This window comes from Phascolarctos cinereus, unplaced genomic scaffold, assembly GCF_003287225.1.
Source record: "Phascolarctos cinereus isolate Bilbo 61053 unplaced genomic scaffold, phaCin_HiC Scaffold_1;HRSCAF=81, whole genome shotgun sequence".
Lineage (NCBI taxonomy): Eukaryota > Metazoa > Chordata > Mammalia > Diprotodontia > Phascolarctidae > Phascolarctos > Phascolarctos cinereus.
Genome location: NW_027555514.1, coordinates 274268039 through 274295906, shown reverse-complemented (window position 1 = coordinate 274295906; position 27868 = coordinate 274268039). Strand labels below are relative to the sequence as shown.

General features: G+C 43.3%; 1 protein-coding gene across 1 annotated transcript in view; it reads left to right on the top strand.

The window, feature by feature from the left end:
- APPL2 (adaptor protein, phosphotyrosine interacting with PH domain and leucine zipper 2) overlaps nt 1-27868 on the top strand; it is an 85469-nt gene that overhangs the window by 55953 nt on the left and 1648 nt on the right. The window contains 14 exon segments of the mRNA XM_020982407.2: nt 1505-1651; nt 4895-4977; nt 8512-8576; nt 8579-8669; nt 10557-10745; nt 15120-15162; nt 15246-15302; nt 16290-16378; nt 18785-18943; nt 19547-19599; nt 22223-22397; nt 23804-23840; nt 23970-24110; nt 27417-27464. Of these exon segments, the coding sequence (XP_020838066.1) occupies nt 1505-1651; nt 4895-4977; nt 8512-8576; nt 8579-8669; nt 10557-10745; nt 15120-15162; nt 15246-15302; nt 16290-16378; nt 18785-18943; nt 19547-19599; nt 22223-22397; nt 23804-23840; nt 23970-24110; nt 27417-27464 (1377 nt within the window).

The window sequence follows — 27868 nt, the reverse complement described above, 5'->3', positions numbered from 1 at the left end:
ACCAATTCACAGCCCCACCAAGCATGCATCAACATACCTGTTTTGCCACAGCCCCTCCAACATTTGTCATTTCCCATTAATGTCAACTTCACCAATTAAATGGGTGTGAGGTGGTGCCTCAGAACTGCTTTAATTTGCAACTCTATTAGTGATTTGGAGCATTTTTTAAAATATGGCTCTAGAGAGCTTGGATTTCTCCCCTTGAGTACTACCTATGGCTGTTCTTTGACCGTTGCCAACTTCTTGAACCAAATCAGAGCCTTTAAGCAGGGCTGCATCCATATTTAGAAAACAGCAGAAAACAGAGCTATCTCAGCTATCCCTCTGCTTCCAGAGAGGACTCTGCTCAGCTTATCCCAATGCGATCTTTAAAAAAAAAAATCTTTGGAGAAAATCGCCAGCTTGTCCTATTAGCGTATTCCAGGGCTTCAGGACAGCAAGAGCCAGGGAAGTTGGCCAATATCAGATTGAAATTCCCAAAGCTGAGGCCCAAGTGTTTTTATTCTGCTAAAACTAGCAGGGGAAAGCCGGTCCCCCCCTGTATGTTTAAATCACTTCTCCTTCTTCTTTCCTCCCTTTTTTTCCTTGGGGTGAGATAAATGCAATCCACGAGCTTTTCCCGTAGGGCCGATTACATACTCTCCTCCCACCAGCGTGCAAGCAGGGTCACATTTCCTCCATTTGGCCTCAGAGGGCAGGACCTGAAGCAATGAGGGGATGTTACATCAAGATTGAGTTTGGCTCCAAGTCACTTAGAGCCGTCCAAAAGTGGGACGGGCTGGTGTGACGGGCCGTGAATCCTCCATCCCTGGAGGCCTTCCACTGAAGACTAGCTGACCACCTCAACTCTGTTCCTACAGGGCGCAGACCAAAAGGCCCCTAAAGTCCCTTCCAGCTCTGAAACCCGGGATGCTTTAGGGGCAGCTAGGTGACACAGTGGATAGAGCACTGGCCCTGGATTCAGGAGGACCTGAGTTCAAATCTGGCCTCAGAACATAACACTTACTAGCTGGGTGACCCTGGCCAAGTCACTTCACCCAATGCCTAGCTAAAAAAAAAAAAGAAGAAGAAGATAAACTGGGATGCTTTAAACTGGACTCCGTGTGTGGATTGACGAAAAACCAGGGTCAGAAATGATCCTATTGCTTCCCTCATACCAATCAATCAATAAGCACTTATTAAGCACCTTCTAGGTACTAAATATTGTGCTAGAGATGAAAAGTCCACAAGGGAATAGCCTCTGCCCTCAAGGAGGTTACCTTCTATCAGGGTTTACATTCAACCAGGAGTGATAACATGACCGTAAGCTTGATTATTATTTGATCATGTGATACTGATAATTTTCTAATAAGGTAAATACTTTTAATTAATAATTTTAGTTAATCAATGGGTTTAAAGCTCTTTTAATAAATCTATTTTGAGTCAATATTTCTGAGTCAAAATATTTGAGTCAAAATCCAGTTTTGCATGCTGCCACTTAAACTTTCCTGTCCCCTTCCACTAGGTGAAGTCCGAGGTCGCAAAAGAGGTGGCTGCAGCCCGAAGGAAGCAGCATCTGTCGTCCCTCCAGTACTATTGTGCCCTAAATGCTCTTCAGTACAGGAAGAGGATTGCGATGATGGAGCCCATGTTAGGATATGCCCAAGGACAGGTATGGAGTGGGTGATAAAACTGGAGAGAGTGAACCTCAAAGGAGAGATTGCTAAGTGGTAATTGGTAAAGAGAGAGATTGAAAGTGTGGTATTGGGGTGGGGAGCAAGGAAGATTCCAACTCCACCTCTGGAACCAGTGAGCATCATTGGAAGATAGACAGGCGGCGGGGGGTGGGGAAGGCACGCACGCACAGGGATGACAGACATTTCAGCCAGTACTTAAAAGGATGGCCCAGGGTGCAGTGTTATCTGGTGGAAAGCAAGGTCTGGGAGTGCCAGAAGATAGAAGGAACCTAAGAAATGGGTCTAAAATGAAAGGAAGTTTGTTAAGTATGTAACAGGCATTGCAGAGGGCACAGTAGAAGGGATGGATAGTAAAACACAGAGTAGTACACTAGTGGGTAGGGCTGAACCAGATAAGAATGAGAGTGTAGACAGCTCAGTTCATGGAGGATGGCTTGTTCTTCGTAGTTAGGGATTCAGGGTTATCAGAATGAGAAGAGTGTGGGAACTGGCTGACCACTGAGGAATGAGAGTATCAGTAATAAAAACAATAATAATGTTAGCTAACATTTCTATAGCACTTACTATGTGCCAGGCATTGTGCTAAGCACTTTATAAACAGCCTATTTGATCTTCACAACAACCCTGGGAGATTAAGTGCTTTTATTATCCTCATTTTACATATGAGGAAACTGAGGCAAACAGAGTTAGATGATTTGTCCAGGGTCATACAACTAGTAAGGGTCTGAGGCTGGATTTGAATTAAGGTCTTCCTGACTCTAGGCTCAACCTTCTACCCAACTGTACTACCTAGCTGCCCATCTCTCACTGCTGAAGATAGGTGATTAGAAGCATCAAGACCTCGGCACAGCCCTTGACTGGATCCCAGTAGGGTCTTGATAGGAGGTCCACAAATCTATTCCTCCAGGTAGTCAGGGTCTGGAGATATTGTGAGTTGTATGTTCCATGTCTATGGTGAGCCAATAGTGCCTTCTGCAGAGACTAAGAGAGCCCATTATATGAACCTTATATGTTACTCTCCATGGGCTAATGAACCAGGCAGACACAACGCTCTGCTAATAAAATAATTAGCCCTCTTTATAGAATATAAGCTCTCTCTTTCAAATATCATGAACACTCTTTTAATAATGTAAATAATATAAGCACTCTTTTTGAAAAATTTTACAGATCTAGGATGACAGAAAACGAGAAGCATGGTGAAGAGATAACACTGAATGATTCAATTATACTGCTGTGCTCTGGAAAAGAATTCCTCCTTTGTTCAACTCCTTTTCATTAATGCTTATCAAGGATTGGTCTTCGTACCCACGGTGCCAGGCATATAGCAGGCACCTAAATTCAACTGAGCTTCCCACACCATTGGCCAATAGGAATGTGACCACTAGCTTGCTGGTAGCGTTTGCCTTGCCTGTTAATACCAAAGCACAGACTTAGGGCTAGGAGGAACTTTAGAGGGCAACCCAATTATTTTACAAATGATAAAGTTGAGACCCAGGGAGGGCAAGTAAAGTGACTCACCCAAGATCACATAGGTAGTGAGCAATGGGTGAAAGGGGGTGAGATTCAAACCCCAGGCCCTCCCCGTCCAACATTCTTCCTGCTATGACATACTGCCTCAAATTTAGCCACATTTAGTTTTGAATAGGTGCCAGTGATGTGACCTCCCTCAAGCACCTGCTGTGTCTAAGAAGAGATGTATTGGCTCTATTTCTGCCTTCTCTTGCCCTAACCAGACTGGATTTCCCTGTTGAGTTCCCCCGATGATGAAACTTCTCCCTTGATCTTGTTGTTGAGTGAATGCATGAACAAATGACCAGCTGGGACTGAAGAATAAAGAATCCCAGTGGCCATGTAGGGCAATCCATGCCTACCCAAAAGTCCCTATGGCACTAGACCAGACCCAATTAGTGATCATCCCACCTCTGTCTGTGAAGGGAAACCCCCTATCACCTGAGGTGGCCCACACCATTTTAGGCAGCTCCGAATGTTAGGAAAGTTTTCCTACACTCCAGCCCAAATTTGCCTCTCTGAAACTTCCATTCATTACTCATTCTACCCTCCAAGGTCTACCTGAACAAGCATGATACATTTTCATATATCCCTTCAAAAGCTTAAAGACAGCTAATGCCATAAGGCAGTGAAGTGATATAGTGAACTGACTTCTGGCCTTGGAGTCGGTGAGACCTGAGTTCTTGCCTCAGTTACTTCCTAGCTGGATGAGTCACTTAATCTCTTTCTGCTTCAGCTTCCTTAGCTGCAGAAAATGAGGATTCAGAGGCCTCTAAGGTCCTTTTAACCCTAAATCTACGATCCTGTGGTCTTCCCTTCTCCAGGCTAAGCATCCCCAGTCTCTTCTGCCAGTCTTCATATGGCAAGGACTCAGAGCCCTTCCACCATATTGATTGCTATCCCCAATCCCTTCTGCCAATCTTCATATGGCAAGGACTCAGAGCCCTTCCACCATATTGGTTCCTATCCGCAATCCCTTCTGCCAGTCTTCATGTGGCAAGGACTCAGAGCCCTTCCACCATATTGGTTGCCATTCTCTGAAGAAGTTCTAGTTTATAATCTGTATATATACTTATAGTGTGCATGGTCTTAAGGCAGCTAGGTGGCATAGAAGATAGAGACCCAGGCCTGGAGTCAGAAGACCTGAGTTCAAATCCAGCCTCAGACACTTAACAAAGATAGAGACCCAGGCCTGGAGTCAGAAGACCTGAGTTCAAATCCAGCCTCAGACACTTAACTAGCTGTATGACCCTGGGCAAGTCACTTAACCCTGTTTGCCTCAATAAAATGAGCTGGAGAAGGAAATGGCAAACACTCCAGTATCTTTGCCAAGAAAATCCCAAACAGGATCACGAGAGCTGGACATGACTGAAATGAGTCAACAACAATATGCATGGTCTTCTAAAAGAGCCTCCATTAGTCTGAAACATGGGACAGCCATAAAGGTAACTTTCTGTACTCCTCAGCAATGTGTTGGATACTCGCAAACAAGACATGGTCCCTGCCTTTGAGGAGATTTTGAATCCAGTAGGGGAGACAAAATATGCACGCGGATGATTGTTTATGTGGTAATAGGTGATGAAGATAATGCAATCCATTAGTCAAACAGGGATGATAATAGTAGCTATGTCCCAGGCTTGTTGACTGAGTGATGCCAATGACCACAGCTTCCTAGATAATCACCAGGATACCTGTATTATACTTTTCAGATAAACTTTTTTAAGAAAGGAGCCGAGATGTTTTCCAAAAGGATGGACAGCCTTTTGTCTAACACCAGAGCCATGGTTCAAAGGTAACACTACCCAAAATTGGAATTCTTTTCTTGGTAGATTGTTGTGGGAAGGGTGTTACCTCTGCTGCTGAATCAGCCCGTGGCATAGCAGCCTAGCTTACAAAGTGATGGTGTCAGCCACGCCCAGGAAAAAGAGGACAATTCTGGATTTTGCCTACCATCCTCCCCATCAAGATAGAGAGCTGGTGCCAGAGCCAAGAATACTTTAGTCCCAACACTGACACATACTGGGCTTTGTGGCCCTGGGAAAGTCATTTCACATCTGAGTGCTCTAAGCAGCCTCTAAGTCTACATGTTGCAGAAAAGGTGCCAATCTACATTGGTAGGAAGTTTTCTTACCTGAGAGTTCCCTATCCCAGTGAAATCCCCAATCCAATACCTCTTGGCTAACTCCTATAAATAGTCCAGACAGTAAGAGAAGCAAGGTCATCCCTAAACTCTTGCCCCTTCAAAGTTCTGGATATTTTTACATGTGTCTTCAGATTGAGAAAGAAATGAGGGCTTGCAGAACCTTTGAATTCACATATATCATAGTCCTGCACATTATAACTACTTTAAAGGGTTTAAAAGGTTTTTGAAAAACAACCCTGAGTCTAGTTTCTTTTCCCTCGAGCTCACTTACCTATGATCTTGAACTAGCCTTTTGTCAGTTTTCAGTCTTTCAGATGTACGAAGTGTTGCTTTGAGCACAATTTGGGTTTGAAACAGACACTGAGAAAGGCATGAAAAGGGCTTGTTCTTGGTCAGTTTCTTTGATGGAAGTTCCCACAAAGACAGCTGCCAGAGAGGTCAACTGCCTACCTGCCACCCCTAGGAAGCCAACCTTTGAGGCTGACTCCTAGCAGATAAAAGAGACTTTAAGTAGCCACTTAATTTATTTAACAGCCTACGGTCCGATCTAGCAGATGGCTCTTACATGTCTACCAAGATTATTTTCCCACTACAAAATTTACTTTGATGCCATCTACACTACAGAAGGGCTGTTTACTCCTCCTCCTCCTCCTCCTCCTCCTCTTCTTATTCCTTCTCCTCCCCCTTCTACCACCTTCTCTTATCATCCTCATGCTGATGAGCTGTAAGAATATTAGCAAGAGACCTATCATTTACCTCATCTGTATGGGCTAACCCTGGGCTCTTAATATAATTTGTCTTGTCTTGGTATAAGGGTAACCGCCAGGCTCTTAATATCATTCGTCTCATCTTGGTATAGGTAGGTATAGATTATAGATATAGATATAGATATAGATATAGATATAGATATAGATATAGACATAGATATAGATATAGATATAGATATAGATATAGATATAGATATAGATATAGATATAGATATAGATATAGATATAGATATAGATATAGATGCCAGCTGGGTGCAAGCTCTGGCAATGATGACCATGCTGGAAAGGCTTCAAGCATGGCCCAGTGGAATGCCTGACATGTGAGGACCAGCCTGGCTAAGTTACAAGAGTGAGATCATGAAGCAGTTAAGCTAGGTGGTGGAGTGTATGGGACAATAGGTTCAGAATCAGTAAAATCTAAGTTGTTTTGAAGTTCAAACAAGACATAGAGGTCTTTGCCAAACTCAAGGCCAGGGCCCTTAACCTGGTGGCTGTGACTTTTATTTATTTGTTTTTTTTAATTGGATAACTATTTCAATTAATTGGTTTCCTTCATAATCCTAAATGTTTTATATTATGCATTTACAAATGTGATTCTGAGAAAGGGGCCATAGACTTCACCAGCCGGCCAAAGAGATCCAGGACATGAAAAAGTTAAAGGACCTCAGCCTTAAAGTGAAAGGGACTAAATCTATTATTTCAGTGGCATAAGGAACTCCCATGTGAGAAAACTCCCTCTACTGGTGCAAGTCATTGCTCACTGATTCTAGATCATTGAGTGACTTGCTAGGGTTCCATAGCCAGTACAAGTCAGAGGCCAGACTTGAACCTAAGACTCCCTGGTCCCAAGAGCAGCTCTCTGTTCACTCCGTGTCTCCTCAGAAGCTCCATATTAATGCTCACTTGAAAGCCCTAGATAAGCAGCCCAGCTTCAGGAGAATGGAATTTTTGACCACAGCAACTCACCAAGACTGTCTGCCAAGTCATAGGCATCCCTGAGGGGTGGCTGCTTCTTGAGGGGAAGAGCGGTCTCGTTTTTGCCTTTCTGTTCCCAAGACACAATGGAAGAGCAGTGACTTATTTCGTGTGAAATTCAAGAGGGAGTATTAGTAAGAGTCAGTCTTGGAATCTGGAAGACCAGGGTTCAGCTCCTGCCTCTGACCCTAACTGTGGGTCCTTGGACAAGTTGTTTCTTTCTGGACTTCAGTTTCTTCATCTGTAAAACAAAGGGGTAGGACTTAGCCTCTAAGGTCCCTTCTAGCTATAAATATATCATTCTTGGACTTACTACCTGTTTGACTTTGGACAAGTCACTTCTATCTGAGCCTCAGTTCCTGAGCCATAAAATAAGGGGATTAGATTCATCCTCTATGGCCCCTTCTAGCTCTAAATATATCAGCCTTCCAACACTAAATCTATCATCCCTCCTTCCTATAAGTTGGTTGGGTGGATAAAACTAAAAAGTAAGGAACAAGTCCTAAAAAAGTTAAGCATCGAACTTTTAGTACAAACACTAGGGCGTGGTCTTCAGAAATGGAACCCCAGGACTCTTGGGGTTTGTGAAAGCCTTGGATCTTTTCTGAAGTTGCCTACACTGATTTTCACAAGACCAAGGCAGGTTGCAGGTCCAGCAGTTTGGTTCCTCAGAGAGCTGTCCCTATAACCTGATTCATATCACCTGCTTTTCAATTTCATTACTTGACTCCTGGGAATTTTAGAGAAAGATAAAAGAGCATCTCCTCCTTCCCCAATTTTGAACCACCTCCCTGTCTTCTCTTCACTCCAGATGCCTTGTATTCCTATTATTTTAATCTTCCTCTGTAAGAGTCATAGGATCATAGACGCAGAGCTGGCAGGGATAGTAGAGACCATTGAGTCTTGTATTCAGGACTCCTCTATTTTACATATGAGGGAATTGAGTCCAAGAAAGCGGAAGTAACATACCCAAGGTCTCAGGATTCTAACCTGGAAACTGAGTCCAAATCCAAAAGTTCAATTTTTATCTTTGCTTCCCTAATGCCCAGCACACAGTAGGTGCTTAATAAGTGCTTGTTAGCATGGTCCCAGAGAGCTGATGATGAAGCATGCTGGGCATCTCCTGACAGAGAGGAGATTGCCCCAAGATGCAGACCCAAACATGTTTTGGGATATGGCCAATGTGGGGATTTGACTAAGCATGTTTAATACAAGGTTTTTGTTCTTTTTCCTTCTTGATTGGGTAAGAGCAGGGAGGAGAAGAAGGAGGTAGGAGGGAGAGAAAATCAATGCTTGCTAGTTAAAAAATATAATTTTGTTTTTTAAATGTTTGTTGATTATCTTGGATGGTGGAAATATGGATGTAGAGGTAAAAGAAGGCCTTCGCTCCCAAAGCTTGTGTTTGCATTCCAATGGTGACATTCCAACCTTCTGTCTTAAGCATACAGGAAGAATCGGAGGCCGAGGTTGAAAAGATGCGGCTGTCCCAGCAAGAGCTGCTCTCTGTCATGAATCCGTTTACACCCCAGATTTTGACGTCGCTGCACCAGCCATCAACAGGAACCTCATCCAGAAGGCTGGTTACCTCAATCTCAGAAAGTGAGGAGATGACATGACCTCATATCCCTCTCCCCTTATCTTCTCCACGTGCCCCAATACCCATGGGAGCACTGAGTACTAGCACTGAGAATACTCCCAGTATAGACTGTCTGTTTTATTACGAGAGATGCTCAAGACCTCCCTTTGTACATGGCAGGACATAATCTCACCTCAGCCATAGCCACCAACTCCGTCACCAAGCAAGGGTCTGACTCAACTCATTTAGATGAGTATGTTTTCATAGTCTCATAGGTAGAAGGGATCTCAGAGGCTATCTGGCCCTACCTCCTGATTTTACAGAGGAGGAAACTGAGGCACAGAGAGGGGAAGTGATTTAACCAATATCACACAGGTAGATCATGAGTATAGAGCTGGAAGGGACCTGAGAGTCAATCTAGTCAATCCCCTGATTTTACAGAGGGGGAAACTGAGGCCCAGAGAGGTCTACAGACTTGGCCAATGTCATACAAGTAGCAAGTGGGTCTCTAGTTCCTGAGGGAGGAAAAAGGTGCTGCATTTTAGAGCAAGGCAAGGGCAGTAAGCAGACTGAATGTTAAAGAGATATTAAAATAGGGCATCCTTACAGATCAGCATGGGAAAGCAGCATGAGACGGTAGAAAGTGGGATAGATTTGGAGTTAGGTTCAAATTGATTCCAGATTCTACCAATCAATCTTTTTAAAAAGCAATCAACACATTTATTAAGCACCTACTGTGTGCCAGCCACTGGGCTGGGTGCTGGGGCGACAAAGACAAAGAATCAGAGCCCCCCTCCTCCTCAAGGAGCATCATCCTCTTTGATTTCCAGTGTCATGCCAATAAAATCACAAGTTCGATCCAAAAAAGTCAGGTAGTGTTGATTAGAACGCCTCCAGTGGACAGCGGCCCCCATGAGACCATTCAGAGACAAATGCTGAGTCAGCCACTCACTGCTGTGTGACCTAAGGAACGTCATCACTCCCCCTCTGGGGTCCTCAGTTTTCCCACCTGTAGAATGGAGGGTTGGACTTATGGTCCTGCCTTCTAATTCAGACCCCTCATGTCCCTTCTGGTCATAGATCTAGGAGCCTGGGATTGGGATCACCGGCTCTTAGGGGATCGCTATTCCACAGTGCTAAGAGATGGGGAGTGTATTTCTTGGTGTTCCCTCCCTCCCCCCAAAAACAAGCATTTGCTGAGAAAGTTATTTAGATCAGAGGATTTTAATGTTTTTTGTCCTGGACCCTTCAGCAGTCTGGACTCGCTCTCAGAAGAATGGTTTTTTAAACGTAGAAAATAAAATGCAGAGGATTGCAATGGAAATCAATTCAATCAAAATAAAGATGTCACTTTTTCCCCATCAAAGTTCACAGACTTCCTGAAATCTGTCCATGACACCCTTTGGGATCTATGGGCCCCACACTAAGACCCCTTGGATTAGATTGTCCCCCATTGACATCTGTTGTATCTCTAAATGATCTCATGTAGTCCCACGGTCTTCTGGAGGCTTCATAATAAACACCACCCAACTTTTTTTGGTCCAAACCTATGATTTTATTGGTGTGATGCTGCCAGTTAAAATCCATGAGGTTCCTTGAGGAGAGAGACTCTGATTCTTTGTCTTTCTATCCTTAGCACCCAGCACAGTGCCTGGCACATTGCTTTTGAAAAATTGATTGGTAGAATATTGAACTTAGAATTAGGAGAGATCGGGCTTGTGATATTTACTTACCCTAGGTAAATCACTGAATTTCAAGCCTCAGTTGTTTCCCCTCTATAATAGGGTTAAGAACATGTATAACTTGGAGAAAGCGTTTTTGCCAGTTCTAAACCATTATAAACGTCTGTGAGTGGCAGCATCCTCTTTCTGTTCCTAAAGGCTCTTTTCAAACTTGGTTATTTCCTGCAGCAAAACTGGCTTGGTCACAACCTCGTGGGAGAGGCTCTACTTCTTCACTCAAGGTGGGAACCTCATGTGTCAGCCTCGGGGCGCTGTTGCGGGCGGTTTGATCCAGGACTTGGACAACTGCTCCGTCATGGCCGTGGACTGTGAGGACCGGCGCTACTGTTTCCAGATCACCACCCCGACGGGGAAACCGTAAGGCTCCAGGGTTTCCCGGGGAGGGCAACATTGGGAGTCAGCCCGTCCTGATTGATTTTCCAGAGGCTGGTAGATCATTGACCACATAGGAGGATTCCTTCCATGCCCCTCCCTGGGAGGGGCCTTATTCTGCTTTCTTTGACCCGGTTTTATTGACCTTTGGGGAGAGCCCTTATAATGCTGATTTAAGTAAACAAAAATGTCCCAGATTGCAGCTTCCTTTAGAGAGGCTGTTTAAGGAGGACTTTGCACCTGACTACAAAAGAAATAGCATTTGATTTGTGTGTGTATGTGTGTGTATCTAATATATGTGTATATACATAGTATATGTGTTTGTATAGATATATACACATACATGTATATAAACATATAGAGATGTGTATATATGTGTGTGTGTATATATACTATGTACTTGTCCTGTGTATATATACACATTCTATATATAAATATATTTTAAATATATATTGAATATATAAATATTATATACTGAAAATATCTATTGAACTTAGGGGGACCAGAGTTCAAATCCAGCTTCAGACACTTACTAGCTGTGTGACCCTAGACAAGTCACTTCGCCCTGTTTGCCTCAGTTTCCTCATCTGTCAAATGAGCTAGAGAAGGAAATGGCATACCACTCCAGTGTCTCTGCCAAGAAAACTCCAGTATATATGTGCATATCTACATAAATATCTGTATTTATATTTAGACTAGACAGGGATTTAATTGGTATAGTAAATTCCCAGTGAAGAAAGTTTCTTCACCAATGCAGATCACCACCTTCTTTGCAAATTATCTTGGAAGGACACTCAAAGCAGCAGCACTATGGTGTAAAATGAATTGGCCAGGGCCACACAGCCAGGACATGTTAGAGGCAAAACTTGAACTCAGGTCTTCCTGACTCTAAAACCAGCTCTCTATCCATCTTGTCAGGCTGCCTCTTGTGTTTGCATATACAGGGTAGCAAATGGAGATTAAAAGGTGGAAATAACTATTTTGTCAGCTATGAGCTCAATGTTTTTCTCCTAGTCTACATTAGAGGCGTCAAACTCATTACCAGCTGGAGGCCAAAACCAGATTAAAATGTAATTGGGAGATGTTTAACAAAATAAATAAAAATACAATACAATTTACATAACGTTAATTTGTGCCCTAGATACTTCCTAGCTGAGTGATCCCAGGCCAGTGACTCAGGTTTATCAGCTGTAAAATGGGGGTGATAATCTGTGGCGTCCTCACTTAAAAGGTCATAAGGAGGTTCAAATGATGTAGGTAATCTATGCAAAGTGTTTTGTAGACCTTCAGTCTAGAGAAATGCCCACTACTATTCTGAATGACACTGACTAATCACTCTGCATCTCCGTTTCCTCATCTGTAAATGGGGTCAATAATACTTTATAGCTCCTTCCTCACCGAGCTGTTATGAATCTCAAATAAGATAATGCAGGGAAAGTTCTTTGAAGCCCTTAAAGCACTATAGAAATGTCAGCCGTTTATTCATTTGATTATGGATCATCATCATCATCATCATCACTTAACTTCAGTCTCCTCATCTGTAAAATGGGGATAATAATAACACCTACCTAACAGGCTGAAACGCTTAAATGAAATGTGAGCTATTTATTCATTAGTATGTTCATCTTCAATCTGAGCCTCAGTTTCCGCATCTTTGAAATGGGAATTTTACTGTTCATGGTACTGATCTGACCAAGGTGTTGTGTAAAACCTTTTCTAGACATTATAGCGCCCTCTAGACGTCAGCTGCTATATCATGGCCATCATTATCTGTCTGCTGAAGCTCCCTGCTGTTTTAAAGAGCTCCTCCAGGGTACTCATTATTAATTACATTATTGTCTCCAGGGCCCAGAAGAGGAAATATATTTAAATTAGGATGCATTGCAAATAAAACACCACGTTATTCCTCTGGTAATTCAGATTCATAATAGTATTAAATCTTATTCCCTCACTGACCCCCCTCCTTCCCATTTCTCTATTCTCACCTCCTAATTAGATTAGGGGTTCTTAACCTGGGGCCCATGTATAGATTTCAAGGGGTCCCTGAACTTGGATGGGAAATTTTTCACTTTTTTTTCATTAATCTCTAACTGAAATTAAGAGTTACTAGCTGTGGCACACTGGGGGAGACTCAGTTTCCTCATTTGTAAAAAAAAATGAGAATAATCATAGTGTTATTATGATCTCTACTTTACAGATGAGGAAACTGGGGCAAACAGGAGTTAAATAACTTGCCTAAAGTTACACAGGCAGAAAGTATCAGAAGCAGGATTTGAACCCAAATCCTCTGACTCCAGAGTCAGGGATCTTGTTTGTCACTGTGCCCACTGGGTGATTGAAGCAGTGTGGCGGCCCAGGAGTCAGTGTTCCCATCTCTGATGCTTCCCACCTGGGTGAACTTGGGCAACTCCCTTCCCCTTCCTGGGCCTCAGTTTCCTCATCTGTAAAAGGATGGGGTTGGATTAGATGCCGCATAGTCAGACAAAAAAGCAGGCCAAGGACTGCACCCACTCCCTCCGCTTGCACATCAGCTGGGGCTAGGGAAGGAATGAGATCTGGGGGAGGAAGGAGTGGGAGGTGGCATGTGGCTCATTTAAGGAGCAGGATGGGAGGGGGATGAATGGTGACAGCTTGTCTGGCAATAAACGGTGACTCTCACTCCCTTCTGTCCTTAAATGCCCTCCGAAGCTCAGTTAGCATTTTTCCCACCTGAAATCAGAGTTTGGACTCAAAACGCAGGAGATGGGAGCCAAATGTGTGAGGGAGCCTCATGACGGGGAGTAGAAAGAGCTCTGGATTTGGAGTGCAAGGACTCTGCCTTGTGTGACCTTGGACCAGTCACTTCCTGTTTCCTCAGTTTTCTACTTTGAATAATAATAATAATAACAACAACAACAATAACCATTTACATTCTATCTTAAGGTTTGTAAAGTACTTTGTAAGTATCATATTTGATCCTCACAGGTGGAGGAGGAGGGGTAGCTGCTATTATTATCTCCATTTTACAGATGAGGAAACAGAGGCAGATAGAGGTAGAATGACTTGCCCAGGGTCATACAGCTCTTGAGTATGTGAGGCAAGATTTGAACTCAGGTTGGCTAGAATCCCAGTCCAGAGCTATGCTGCCTCCTAGCTAATGAGGAGGTTGGACTGGATAATCTCTAGGTCCTAGCTCAAAGTCTTGTGATGTTAGACATGCTTTATTCCACCCTCCCCTCCTCCAGATAAAATTTAAGTTCCTTGAGGGCAGGTAGTGATTTGCCTTTATCTTTGGGTGCCTGAATCATAAAAATGTTCCTGGTGCCTTTAAAAACGTTGATTGACTGATTGATTGACCTTTGACTTGCCCAAAATCACACAGATTCTTAGCAGAAAATCAAAACCCAGATCAGTTTACTCATTTGCAAAATGAATAATGGAGGGGGACGCGTAGGGAAACATGAAGAAATGAGGGAAATAATGCCTGGTCTGCCTCCCTCACACAGATGTGTTATGATGTCCAGTGAAAAAGTGGAGGTGAAAAGATTTTCAAAATCGTAAATTATAGATGAAAGAGACTATGGCAGAGCCCAGAGAGCGTTAGACATGGAGTCAGGAAAACCTCAGATCAAATGCCCCATTTGGATACTAGCTACAAGACCCTGGACAAGTCACAACCTTCTGGCCTCAGTTTCTTAGTTTTGGGGCATTGGGCTGGATAACCTCTCAGGGCTCTTTAAGCCCCAAATCTTTGATCCTAAATGATAGCACCCACTGTGCCCTGAGCATATGGCATTGTAGGAAGAGACTCCTCCAGAGGGCCTGCGTCCAAAGCCCAGCTCGGACACTTACTGCCCAGGTCACCGTGGGCAACTCACTAAACATTTTATCTGTAAAATCAGGGAGGCAGGAGGCATACAGTGGAAAGAGTGGAGGAATGGGGTCTAATCCTGCCTCTGAAGCTTCCTTCCCCTGTGACTATGGTAATTAGCATGAGAGGCTCCCTGAAGGCTCGGATTGTTTTGTCTGGGTCTTTAAATCCCCTGCCTCACACATGGTAGATATTCAATAAGTGTGTGTCAGATGGATGGATGGATGGATGGATGGATGGATGGATGGATGGGTGGATGGGTGGGTGGGTGGATGGATGGATGGATGGATGGATGGATGGATGGATGGATGGATGGATGGGTGGATGGATGAGTGAGTGAATGAGTGAATGAATGAGTGAATGAGTGAGTGAATGAATGAATGAAGGGGGACATGAACCCAGGTCTCTTTAAATACAGCATCTCTCTCTCATACCAGCCTGATCCCAAAGGGGAGAATTGAGTTAAATACATCTGGAAAAAATGCTTCTTTGGATGTGTTTTATTTTAGGGGGATCACCCTGCAAGCTGAAAGCAAAAAGGAAAATGAGGAGGTAAAGACTTTTGCCCCTTTGACCTACTTCTCCCAGTGGGAGGATGAATTCAGAAATTCACTGTGTTTCCTTGTCCTTTGCAGTGGATATGTGCCATCAACAACATCTCCAGGCAGATCTACCTGACCGACAACCCTGAGGTAAGCCCAGGTGGGAGGTGTGTGCACTTAGCACAGTGCCTGGCACATAGCAGGTGCTTTAAAAATGTAATTGATTAATTGATTGTCAGCCTTTCGTCTCAGGCAGTGAAGGGTCAGAGACCAGGCTCTCCCAGGGCTGAGTCTGTGGTCCTATTTCATCTCTCGCCTGGAATATTGCAGCGGCCTGCCTGCCTCAAGACTCTCCCCTCTCCAACCCAGCCTCCACATAGCTGCCAAAATGATTTTCCTACAACCCAAGTCTGACCATGCTCAGTAAACCCCACTGGCTTCCTGTCACCTCTAATTAAATATAAACTCCTCTTTGGACATTGAAAACCCTTCACAACCTGGCCCCAACCTACCTCGACAGCCTTAATACACATCAACCCTTAAGTCTAACAAAACTGCCCTCTTTGTGGTCCTCATCCGTCATACTGTGTTTCCTGCCTCCATGTATTTGCACTAGTCGGGTTGGTATTTGCTCCTCACCGCCATCTCTCAGAATCCTCAGTTTCCATTCTAGTCTCATCTCTAGTGCCACTTTGTCTCTGAAGCCTGTCCCAATCTACCCCAAATAATCTTACGTCAATCGTGTATGTAATAAAAGAGTTCTTATTTGTTACATTGCTATAGCTATAGCTATAGCTGACACAGAGAGCCCTTTAAGGTTTACAAAGCACATTTGACTCTCACAAGAGTCCTGTGCGGTCGGTGTTATATCAACCTCATTTTACAGATGAGGAAACTGAGGCTCAGAGACCTGGCCCGCAAGCTTCTGAGGCAGGATTTGAACTCAGACTTTCCTGACTCCAGGCCTGTTGCCTATGTGCCCACGTGCGTACGTGTTGTTTTCCCCAGCTAGACTGTAAGCTCTTTGAGGGCAGGGACTTTCTGGTGTTTTTCCTTGTATCTCCCAGTGGCCGGCATATGGGCATTTAATAAATGCTTCCTGATTGATCGCTAGATTGATTGATTGATCCCTTCCAGGCCGTGGCCATCAAGTTGAACCAGACAGCCCTCCAGGCAGTGACGCCGATCACAAGCTTTGGAAAAAAACAGGACCCCTCACGACCAAGGTAATTTGCCATCCTAGACAAGAGGAACCATTTTTGTTTTTGTCTTCACATCCCCCAAACTTAGCACAGTGTTTAGTATACAGTAGGTGCTTAATAAATACCTATTGGTTACTACAGACTGCCAAGGGGTGTAGCGGTGAGTAGCAGACTGGACCTGGAGTCAGGAAGATTTGAATTAAATCTGTCCTTCAACACTAGCTGTGTGACACTGGGCAAATCACTTAACCTCTGTGTGACTCAGTTTCTTCAACTGCAAAATGAGGTAAAAGTAGCACCTACCTCCCAGGGTTGTGGTGAGGATCAAATGAGGACATGTTTGTGAAAGTGCTTAGCACAGTGCCTGGCATGTAGCAGGTGCTCTATAAGTATTATCATCATCATCATTAGTTGTCAAGAATGAAGGCCCTTTCTGAGTGGCTGATTAGTTTCCACTGAAAGAAAAAACACATGACAAAAATCTCCCATGATTCAGTGACACTGTTAAATGAATTTGTTGCATTTGTTACAAAAAAACCTACTTATATTAAAAAAAAAGAGCCACAAAAAGGTGTGTAAACTACATTCTTTCTTCAGTGTACAGACTTAGTATTTGCTTATTTATGCATTCACATGTGGATTCAAGGTGATAGTCTGGAAACCACCGATGTCATGGAAAAAGCAAAGACTATACTAAGAAAATGTATACACTTTAGTAACCTGACAGATAGATAGATAGATAGATAGATAGATAGATAGATAGATAGATAGATAGATAGACAGATAGATAGATAGATAGACATAGATAGATAGATAGATAGATAGATAGATAGATAGACATAGATAGATAGATAGATAGATAGATAGATAGATAGATAGATAGATAGATAGATAGATAGATAGACAGATAGATAGATAGACATAGATAGATAGATAGATAGATAGATAGATAGATAGATAGATAGATAGATAGACAGACAGACAGACAGACATAGATAGACAGACATAGATAGATAGATAGATAGATAGATAGATAGATAGATAGACAGATAGATAGATAGACATAGATAGATAGATAGATAGATAGATAGATAGATAGATAGATAGATAGATAGACAGAGATAGATAGATAGATAGATAGATAGATAGACAGACAGACAGACAGACATAGATAGACAGACATAGATAGATAGATAGATAGATAGATAGATAGATAGATAGATAGATAGATAGATAGATAGATAGACATAGATAGATAGATAGATAGATAGACAGACAGACAGAGATAGGTAGATAGACAGACAGACAGACAGACAGACATAGATAGATAGACAGACATAGATAGATAGATAGACAGACAGACAGACGTAGATAGATAGATAGACAGAGATAGATAGATAGATAGATAGATAGATAGATAGATAGATAGATAGATAGATAGATAGACAGACAGAGATAGATAGATAGATAGATAGATAGATAGATAGATAGATAGATAGATAGATAGATAGGCAGGCAGACAGATAGACAGATAGATAGATAGATAAATAGAAAGATTGATTTTGTTGTTCAGTTGTTTTTCAGTCATGTCTGAACCTTTGTGACTCCATTTGGGATTTTCTTTGCAAAAATATTGCAGTGTTTTGCCATACGTATGTGTGTATGTGTGTGTGTGTGTGTGTGTGTGTGTGTGTGTGTATGCGCGCACGCATGTGTGTATGTATATGAACAGGTAAATGAATAATAATATCTAGCATTTATATAGCACTTTTAAGGTTTGCAAAGTGTTTTATAAATATTATCTCACGTTATCCTCCCAATAACTCTACAAGATCAGAGCAATCAGTAGCTCCATTTTACAGGGAAGGAAACCAAAGCAGACAGAGGGTAAATGACTTGCCCAGGGTCACACAGCTAGTAAGTGTCTGAGGCTGGATCTGAGCTCAGGTCTTCCTGACTCCAGCCTCAGTGCTCTATCCACTGTGCCATCTGGCTGATGCTAATGCTGTACCTTTAATGTCATTTCCACCAATAAAACCATCCCTGTTTTCTGAGATTGAACTACTTGACAGTGCCCAGGACTTGGGTGGTGAGAAGACTCCTTTGCAAGTCTTCCAGCAGCTTTGGCTGCTGAGACGTGGGGGCGGCAGCACCTGTGGAGGCTCCTGCCACGTCTCAAAGGTTGGTTCCAGGATGCTGACCAGAGGGGCCGTGCTGGAATTCTCAGTAGGCACTAGGGAGCCATTGAATGTTATTGATCCAGGAAGTAATATTAACAAAGGTGGTATTTTAGGAAACTTGATGTGGTCGTGGTACAGTCATTTTACTCAGATGTTCCGTGTTTGGTATTTAGAACAATAGTGCCTTTTCACCTGTGGTTCCCCAGTGGAATGTGTTTGATTTGTTTTCTTCTTCTTTTTTGTACCCCAGCCAGAACCGGAAGCATTCAGGTTCAGAAAATGACAAGATGGTCCCTAACCCAGCAGCTAAAGTCCCTGATGCCGACCAGTTAATCGTACCCGGGACACCTATTCAATTTGATATCGTCCTTCCTGCTACTGAATTCCTGGATCAGAATCGAAGTGGCAGGTAGGGAGTGAGACCCTGACCTTGTGAAAAATGAGGTGGGATGGAGGGATCGGGAAAGAAGAGTGGGTCTCACTGGGGGAGCTGGAGGGTGATGGCAAGACGATATACACTATACAACATGCAACATGCATTTCAAGCATCCTTCTGGCCAGCCTCCTTCTAAGGCAGCTAGGTGGAGAGTCCTAGACCTGGAGTCAGGAAGACTGGAGATCGAATCTAGCCTTATATACTCACTCAGACCCTGGACAAGTCACTTAACCTCTGTCTCAGTTTCCCCATCTGTAAAATAAGGATAATAATAATGCCCAAGGTTGTTCTGAGAATAAAATTTGTAGAGCATTTAGCACAGTGCCTAGCACATAGCGGGTGCTTGATAAATGCTTGTTTAAAAAAAAAAGAAATCCAGCCTCAGACACTTACTAGCTGTGGGACCCTGGGCAAATCATTAACCTCGTCTGCCTCCACGTCCTCGTCTCTAAAATGAAGATAACCTCCTTCTTAAAGTGCTCTGCCAACCTCAAGTGCTCTATAAATGCCAGCCATTCTTGTTACTAACTGTATACCTCTGCTTTTTCCTTTCCTCTCTTTTTCTTCCCTGTCCAGGCGTACAAACCCGTTTGGCGAATCAGCAGATGAAAAGCAGCCTGACGAGGAGGGTCAGTACCTGGTTTGGTAACCAGCGCAAGTTAACTTGGGCTTGAGATGTGATTGTGTGTCCTCAAGGCCCCTCCGGCAGCTGGTGCAGTGGTCTGAAGGCAGGAGATCAGGCAGGGCCTACCTATAGCTTCTGCCTGGGGCACCTTATGTGCCAGCTGTGTCCGAGGCATTGTGTGCTAGGGCACTTGGGAGTGGACAGTGAGTGACACCAGGCAAGGACACATGGCCTCTGCCTTCCAGAGCTTCTAATCTGTCCTCAGGTTATTGGGAAGATGATGTTTAAAGGTGATTGAAACCCATATCTTAAATGTGTCAGCCAGAGCTCCTAAATCCTCAGTTTTCCATTATGGAGGGGTGATTCCCAGATGTCCAAGAGAGGCAGTGTTTATTGTGGCTTAGTAGAAGGAGTCAAGTTTTGGAGCTGGAAGACCTAGGTTCACATCCTGACTGGGCTATCTTGTGTGAACTCGAACACATCATTTCAACTTGGGTTTGGAGGAAAATGGGGGGAAATGACTGTTTAAAATTATGGGGAAACTAAAAATGTTTGGTCTTATCAGTGGGTCTTGTGATGTCTAGGGGAAGAAGACTGGGCCAGGAAGGCAGAAGGGTCTGATCCCATTTCTGTCACCAGTAGCTGGGTGATATCAAGCAAGTCTGGGCCTTAATTTTCTCATCTGTCAAAAGAGGAGTTGCACTAGATGACCTCTGAGGTCCCTTGTAGTGTGGCGATCCCATGAATCTGGGGGGTTTTCAGGGAGGGGCTTGGTCAGGGTGAGGCAGGTTAACCTGTTTGAAGCAGGGAGAACCTGAATGAGCAAATGTCCAAGGATGGGCTAGCACCTATAAACTGGGACCCATTATCAACAGATGAGTTCATTACATTCCTGTTGGTGCTTCTGTTGACCACTGAAACCATTTAGTTTACTTAGGTGGCCATTAATGGCCTGGCATTCACAAATACTCTGCTTAAAATTTCTACATATGTAAATTGAATAATTCAAATTAGTAATTCCTATTTCTAGTATACTTTAAGGCTTACAACACACTTTCTTTCCAATCACCCTGTAATATAAATGGTAAATGTACTATTATGCCCAGTTTACAGATGTGGAAACTAAGGCTCAGGGAAAAGTTGTGTCTTTAGAAAGTGTCTTTAGTAAGATTGGATTCAAACCCGGGCAGCTGGGTGGTACAATGGATAGAGCCCTGAGGCTGGAGCCAGAAAGACCTGAGTTCAAATCTGGCATCACATGCTTACTACATGTGTGACTCTGGGCAAGTCACTTAACCTAAGTTTCTTCATCTATAAAATAGGGATAATGATAGCACCTACTTCTCAAGGTTATTTTGAGGATCAAATGAGATAATAACTGCACATAATAATTAATAATAATTAGCCCAGAGCCTGGCACATAGTGAACACTATATAGATTTAAGCTATTATCTATCACCACCATAATCATTGTTAGTATTATTTAATAGTGAATTCAAGTCCTTAATTCAATCATTTACTAAGTGCTGACTTGGACTATGTGTGCCCGACCTGTGACAGAGCATTCCGAGCCCGAAGTGGTCTGCTCAGCCACAGCTGGACACACCGTACCTTGAGCCCAACATAGTGATGTCATCTTGGTTCAATTCGAGCATGGGGGACAACCACCAACCACGTGCCTACCAAACACCTGGCAGTGTGCTAATTCAACCAATCGACAAGCACGTTTTAAGCTCCGCTAAGTACTAGACCCTGCGCTAAGGGCTGGGGACACAAATATGAAAAATGAAAGAACTAATCTTAGACATCTTTAGAACCGGAAGAAACTTTGGAACTTAGAATGTCAGAGCTGGGAAGGAACCTGCACCTGAATGTCAGAGCTGGGATAGAATTTAGAACAGATGTCAGATATAGGAAGGAACTTAGAACCCAAATATCAGAGCTGGGAGGAACCTTAGAACAGAGAATGTGAGAACTGCAAGGGACCTTAGAACACAGAATGTCAGAGCTGGGATGGAACTTAGAGTTAACTTAGAACCCAAACGTCAGAGCTCGGAAGAAACTTAGAACACTGAATGTCAGAGCTGGGATGGAACTTAGAACACTTATGTAAGAGCTGGAATGGAACTTAGAACATCAAATGTCAGAGCTGGGAAGGAACTTAGAACACTTACGTAAGAGCTGGGAAGGATCTTTAGAACACTGAATGTCAGAGCTGGAAGGGTCCTTAGAAATCTGATCCAGCTGCCTTACTTTCCACAGAGGAAGAATGTCTTCCTGGTTTTGCTATTAGCTAATAAATGTTGTAGCAAGTTCACAAGTAAATGAAAAGTGATACCATGCCGGTGTCTGGCCAGAGGGAGAGGCTTATATGTCCCCAGGGGCATCTTGGGCCTGCAGACAACTTGGGGCCTGTAATAACAGGGGTGAGGGAGATGAGTGGAAAGTGTTCCGGGGGAAGGAGGCTGAAACCATAGGATCCTCAGAGCGTGCTTGCTGACATGTCTGAAGAAGTGTCTAACAGAGGAAAACATCTGTTACCCAAAAGGGTGACATTTAAAAGGCCACTTGGGTCACTGGCACAAAGCCCATATGACCTTGAGTAGAAAATGTTTTTCCCTTTACAGATTCGCTGTTGCAGCAGATGTTTATAGTTCGGTTTTTAGGATCCATGGCTGTCAAAACCGACGGCACTAGCGAGGTGATTTATGAGGCCATGAGACAAGTGTTGGCTGCCCGTGCAATCCATAACATCTTCCGCATGACAGAATCCCATCTGATGGTCACCAGCAAAACTCTGAGGTATGGTTGTATGATTAGTCTGGTTCTGGATATCGAAGGACAGAACCAGGGTCGCACCCACTCTAATGTAGCTCTGGGGTTTAATGGTAGCATGACATCCTCACATTGGACACAGAAGGGCTACAAAGAGACATCTGCTTCTGACTTATTACCACCCCTGGCTTCCAGTCTTGGTAAAGGAAGTTACACATGTAACTTCAACCCAGGCAATCGGTTCTGTCTAGACTGTAGACCAATCTGATTGGCTTATGTGAGTTAGGACTCGTGTAACTTTGTGTAGACAAAAGGAGCTGGAACCTTATAAATGTACCAATCTTGGGGTAGCTAGGTGGCCCGGTGGATAAAGTTCCAGGCTTAGAATTAGGAAGACATCTTCCTGAGTTCAAATCTGTCCTGAGACACTCACTAGCTGTAACCCTGGGTGTCACTTCCCCCTGTTTGCCTCCATTTCCTCATCTGTAAAATGGGCTGGAGAAGGAAATGGCAAACTGCTCCAGTATCTCTGCCACGAAAACCCCAAATGGGGCCATAAAGAGTTGGACATGACTGAAACAAGTTGACAACAACAAGGCTTTAACATGGTGCCACTCCACACAGTAGTGTGGAAAATGTATGTTGGGGACCACAGGCTTAACCATGGTCTTCTATGAATTTTATTTTCTTAATTAATAAAAATCTGTTTTCTCTCCCTCTCATCTTCTCTCATCCCACCCCTGCCATTGATTTAAAAAAGAAAAAACGAACCCTTGTAACAAATAGAGTCAAGAAAATAAAGTCCCCCAATGTCCATGTCCAGAAATTAGATCCCATTCTTCATCCTGAGCCTGTCACCTCGGTCAGCAGGTAGGTGACATTCTTCATCATCGGTTCTCCTGAATCATAGTTGGTCATTACATTGATCAGAGTTCTTAAGTTTTTCAAAGTCGTTTTTTTTTTTTGCGGTGTTGTTATATTTATGAGTTATTCTCATGGTTCTAATCACTTTACATCTATTCATGCAAGTCTTCCCAGGTGTCACTGAAACCACCCCTTTGATCACTTCTTACAGCATAATGGTATTCCACTCATATGCCACTTTGTTTTCCAGGTGATGGGCACCTCTACAGTTGCCAATCCCAATTTTCCAGTACAAAAAGAGCTATGAAGAGGCTCTTACCTGGGATCTGTCAACTTGGCTTTTAAAAAATATCTTGACAATTGCATTTCATTATCATTGGTTTTCTCTGCAGTCCTATTCATTTTATTTCATTCATTTAAGTACCATGTGATTCCGAGAATGGGTCCCCAGGCTGCCAAGGGATCTGTGACACCAAAAAAGGTTAAGAGCCCCAGTCCTAGAGCTGTGAGCTTTTCTGAGAACGTAACTTTCTCATCGTCATTTCTTCCATGTCCTTTTCACATTCCAGGCTGATCGACCCTCAAACCCAAGTAACAAGGGCCAGTGTAAGTATTCTGAGTGCATTCTTACATCCGATGTTTCTGGTCATTGCCCATCTCAGTCGAGGTTGGCTTTGTCTTTTTCGTTTGATTTGTTAAGGTCCGTGAAATCTAATCTCTTCTATGTGTTTTCAGTTTGAACTCACCAGCGTCACGCAGTTTGCGGCCCATCAAGAAAATAAGAGATTAGTTGGTTTCATTGTGTGTGTTCCCGAGTCTGCTGGAGAAGAATCCCTGAGTGCATATGTGTTTGAGAGCAACACAGAGGGAGAAAAGGTCTTGATAGCTTTTTATTTTGATTATGTCCTAACTTTCCCTCCACCCCCATAGAGAATTTGTTTTTTTAATTTTAAAATTTTATTTTTTTATTTACATGTAAAAACAATTTTTAACATTCTTTTTTGAGTTCAAATTCTCTCCATTCCTCCCCTCTCACCTCCTTGAGAAGGCAATTTGATATAGATTATACATAACTTCTATGCCCTCTACTTCATGGAGGAAAAAAGACCCCTGGGTCTTTGACTTTCCCAACAAGATTTCAAACCCTTCCCCACCCCCCAAATGGAGGGGTTTGGCATCCCCCACCAAACATGTCCTTAAAAAGAACCCTATTTCCGCTCCTTTTTTTCTCATCTGGACCAATGATTTCAACGGCGTAGGGAACTCCCAGTGAGAAAATTCCTTCTATGGAAGCAGGTTAGCAACTTTATGGTCTTCTGGTTTCCTGGGACACTTATTAGGTAAGTGACTTTCCCAGAGTCACAAAGCTACTACGTGTCAGGGGCAAGATTTGAAGCCAGCTCTTCAAAGGCCTATTGACTGTCTATCGACCAAGCTAGTAGTGTTGAACTCAAATAGAAAGGGATCCCTGAACACTGCAAATTAACATTATCTGTGTTGTATTCTATTTTCATTTTGTTAAACATTTCCCAATTACCTATGTTTGGGGAAGCAGTTGGAGTTAATGACTTGCCCAAAGTCACACAGCTAGTAAGCGTCTGAGGCTGGATTTGAACTCCGGACTGGTGCTCTATCCACTGCACCACCTAGCTGCCCTTTCCCAATTGCATTTTAATCTAATTCAGGAGCCCCTGGACGTGCTGTGAGCAGGCCTCATGTGCTGCCTCCTACGTTGTTGTTATTTGTCCTTCACTCAAAGACCTGGGGTAGAGCCCAATTCCCACAAGCGTCTTGCCTTATTTCTGGCCATTTTTTGAACAGGTTCTAGCCTTGGTCATTGCTATTAAAAAAAAAATGCATCCTAACAGTAGTTGCCATTTCTAAAATGTTTCCAAAGGCTTTCCTCAGAACCCTGTGAGGCGGGTGGTATGATATCCCCACTTTAAAAATAATAAAAACTTAAGAGCTAAGGTTCCAAACTTCTCAAAGAACCTGTTCAATTTCTTTAACAAAAAGTTAAAAGGACTACACAAACGTAATATTTATCAGTGTGGTGATATGAACAGAGAGCTGGTTCAGAATAAGGAAGACCTCGGTTCCAGGTTCTGCCCTGACACAAACTGGCTGTGGGACCCTGGGAATATCACTTAACTTTTCAGTACTCAAGACTAGAGGAGGTGCCACCCTGCCTCGGTAGAAGGAATTTCCTCATCTGGAAGTTCCCTGTACCAAAGAAATCACAGGCCCAGTTCCTATCCTATATTAAATGCACATATGCCAATTAGATTTTCATTCATTTCATAAATATTTTATTTGAGGCAGCAAAGTTGCATAGTGGTGGTGGGTAACTTGCTGGACCTTGAGTCAGGAAGACCCAAGTTTAAATCTGGCCTCTGATATTAGCTGTATGACCCTGGGCCAGTCACTAAACCATAGTTTCCTCAACAGTAAAATTGGGTAATAATAGCCAATTTTTCCTTCCGTGACTGCGACAGTCAAATGAATTAATATCTGTAAAGTACTTTGCAATCTTAAAGCTAGAAATGCTAGCTATCATTATTATGATTGCTATCTCTTGGTTCATACCTCACCCTTAGCTCCATAAGCATTTATTAAGCCCCTGTCATGTGCGGAGCACTGTCCTAGGTACTGGGGAAGATGCAGAGTTTACGTGAGACACAGTCCCAGACTTCCAGGCACTCACGTGTTCATAGTTATCTGGTTGCGATATCAGCACAGACAAGTGATGAGTATTGTGATTAAAAAATACTGGGTCCAAGGGGGCTGGTTGTGTAACCAAGCAAGGGGAGAGATCGGGATGGGACTCCTGGATGAGATGGCATTTCAATTAGGATTTAAAGGAAGAAAGAACAAGCACTTATTAAGCACCTACTATGTGCTGGGTGCTGCGGTGGATAGAGTGCCAGTCAGGAAAACCTGAGTTCAAGTCCAGTCTCAGACACTCACTAGTAAGTTGCTTAATCCTGTTTGCCTCAGTTTCCCCATCTGTCAAATGAGCAGGATGCAGCAAACCACTCCAGTATCTTTGCCAAGAAACCCTTAAATGGGGTCATGAAGAGTTGGACACAACTGAAAAACCAGCACGTGCCAAGCACAGGGCTTGCTAAACACTTTGCAAATCTTAAAGGAATGCATAAGGCAAATGGGACTGGCGTCAACTTGTGGGGGAAATGAATGAGGAAGAGGAGAGCCTCTAACAGGGGGATTTAAGCCTTTGCTCATCAACAGTCTAGAGTCGGGGGTTGCCTCTGTTCATTGTTACGAATCAATTGATCAGCAACTCCCAGGCTGCACTGTGCACGAAGGAGCAGTCAGAGAATCTGTTCAGGTCAGGTGGGGAGGACAGACCACCCGATAGGAAGTCACACAGTCTTGGATTCTGAGCTGGTCATCTAGTCCAGCCCCCTTCATTTTACAGATAAAGAAACTGAGGCCCAGGGAGATTAAATGAGTTAGGGTCCTGGGATCCTAGATCCGGAGAGGCCCTCAGAGGCCATCTAGGAGTGGTTTTACATTGGAGGAAACTGAGGCCCACAGTGAAAAGTGACTTAGCACACAGAGGAAGAAGTAAACGGCAGGGCTACAATTCAAAAGTAGAGCCACTAATTCCAACCTCATCGTTCACTATTTAAACCAGAGAAAAATGAGCTATTATGGAAGGGTATGAATTGTCCTCCAGGGTCCTTCCAAAACCATCAGCTCTTCCTTTGAGGCCAGGCCGCCCACAGGCACAAAGCTGCGGTCAATTAATTCCTGTTGCTCCCATTTTTGTTCTCCAATCATGTCCAACTCTCATGACCCCATTTGGGGTCTTCTTGGCAAAGATACTGGAGTGGTCTGACATTGTCTTCTCCGGCTCATTTTACAGATGAGGAAACTGAGTTAACAAAGTTAAGTGACTTGCCCAGGGTCACACAGCTAGTGAGTGTCTGAGGGTGGATTTGAACTCGGGCCTTCCTGACTCCAGGCTGGGCGTTCTATCCACTGCACCACCTAGTTGCCATTACCACAATGCTAATTTCCTACACCCCAGGCTTCCATTCCCATGGTTCTCCACGCATATACCCTCCCCTGTAAATCAAGGAAAATGACATGCTTTCCTAAAATTCAATGTGCTTTCCATTGGACTTTCCCAAACCTCTAATTTTCTTTTTTCTACAGATCTGTTACGCTATTAGCTTGGGGAAAGAAATTATTGAGGCTCAGAAGGTAAGAGGTCTTTGAGTTGTAATTTATCATTACCCAAACCAGCATTTTTCTAAAGCATGCTTGCAACAAAATCCGAATTAGCTCCGATGAATAAAATGAAAATAGCATGGCTGATTTTTGCGGGGTGCAGTTAAAGGGAGGAAAGGGCTTTTTCTCATACTACCCAAGTATCACTATAGAGGACAACAACACACACACACACACACACACACACACACAACCTGTCCATTGGTATCAGTCGTGCATCACGTAACAAGATGTCACCTCTACACTTGGTTGGGACTACAATGAATCACATGCCTGAACTTATAAGCCTCCTCAGGTGCCAGATCATTCATGCATTTGTTGTTCAACAAAGCATTTATTAAATGCCTACTATGTTCTAAGGCACTAGGAGAGATGTT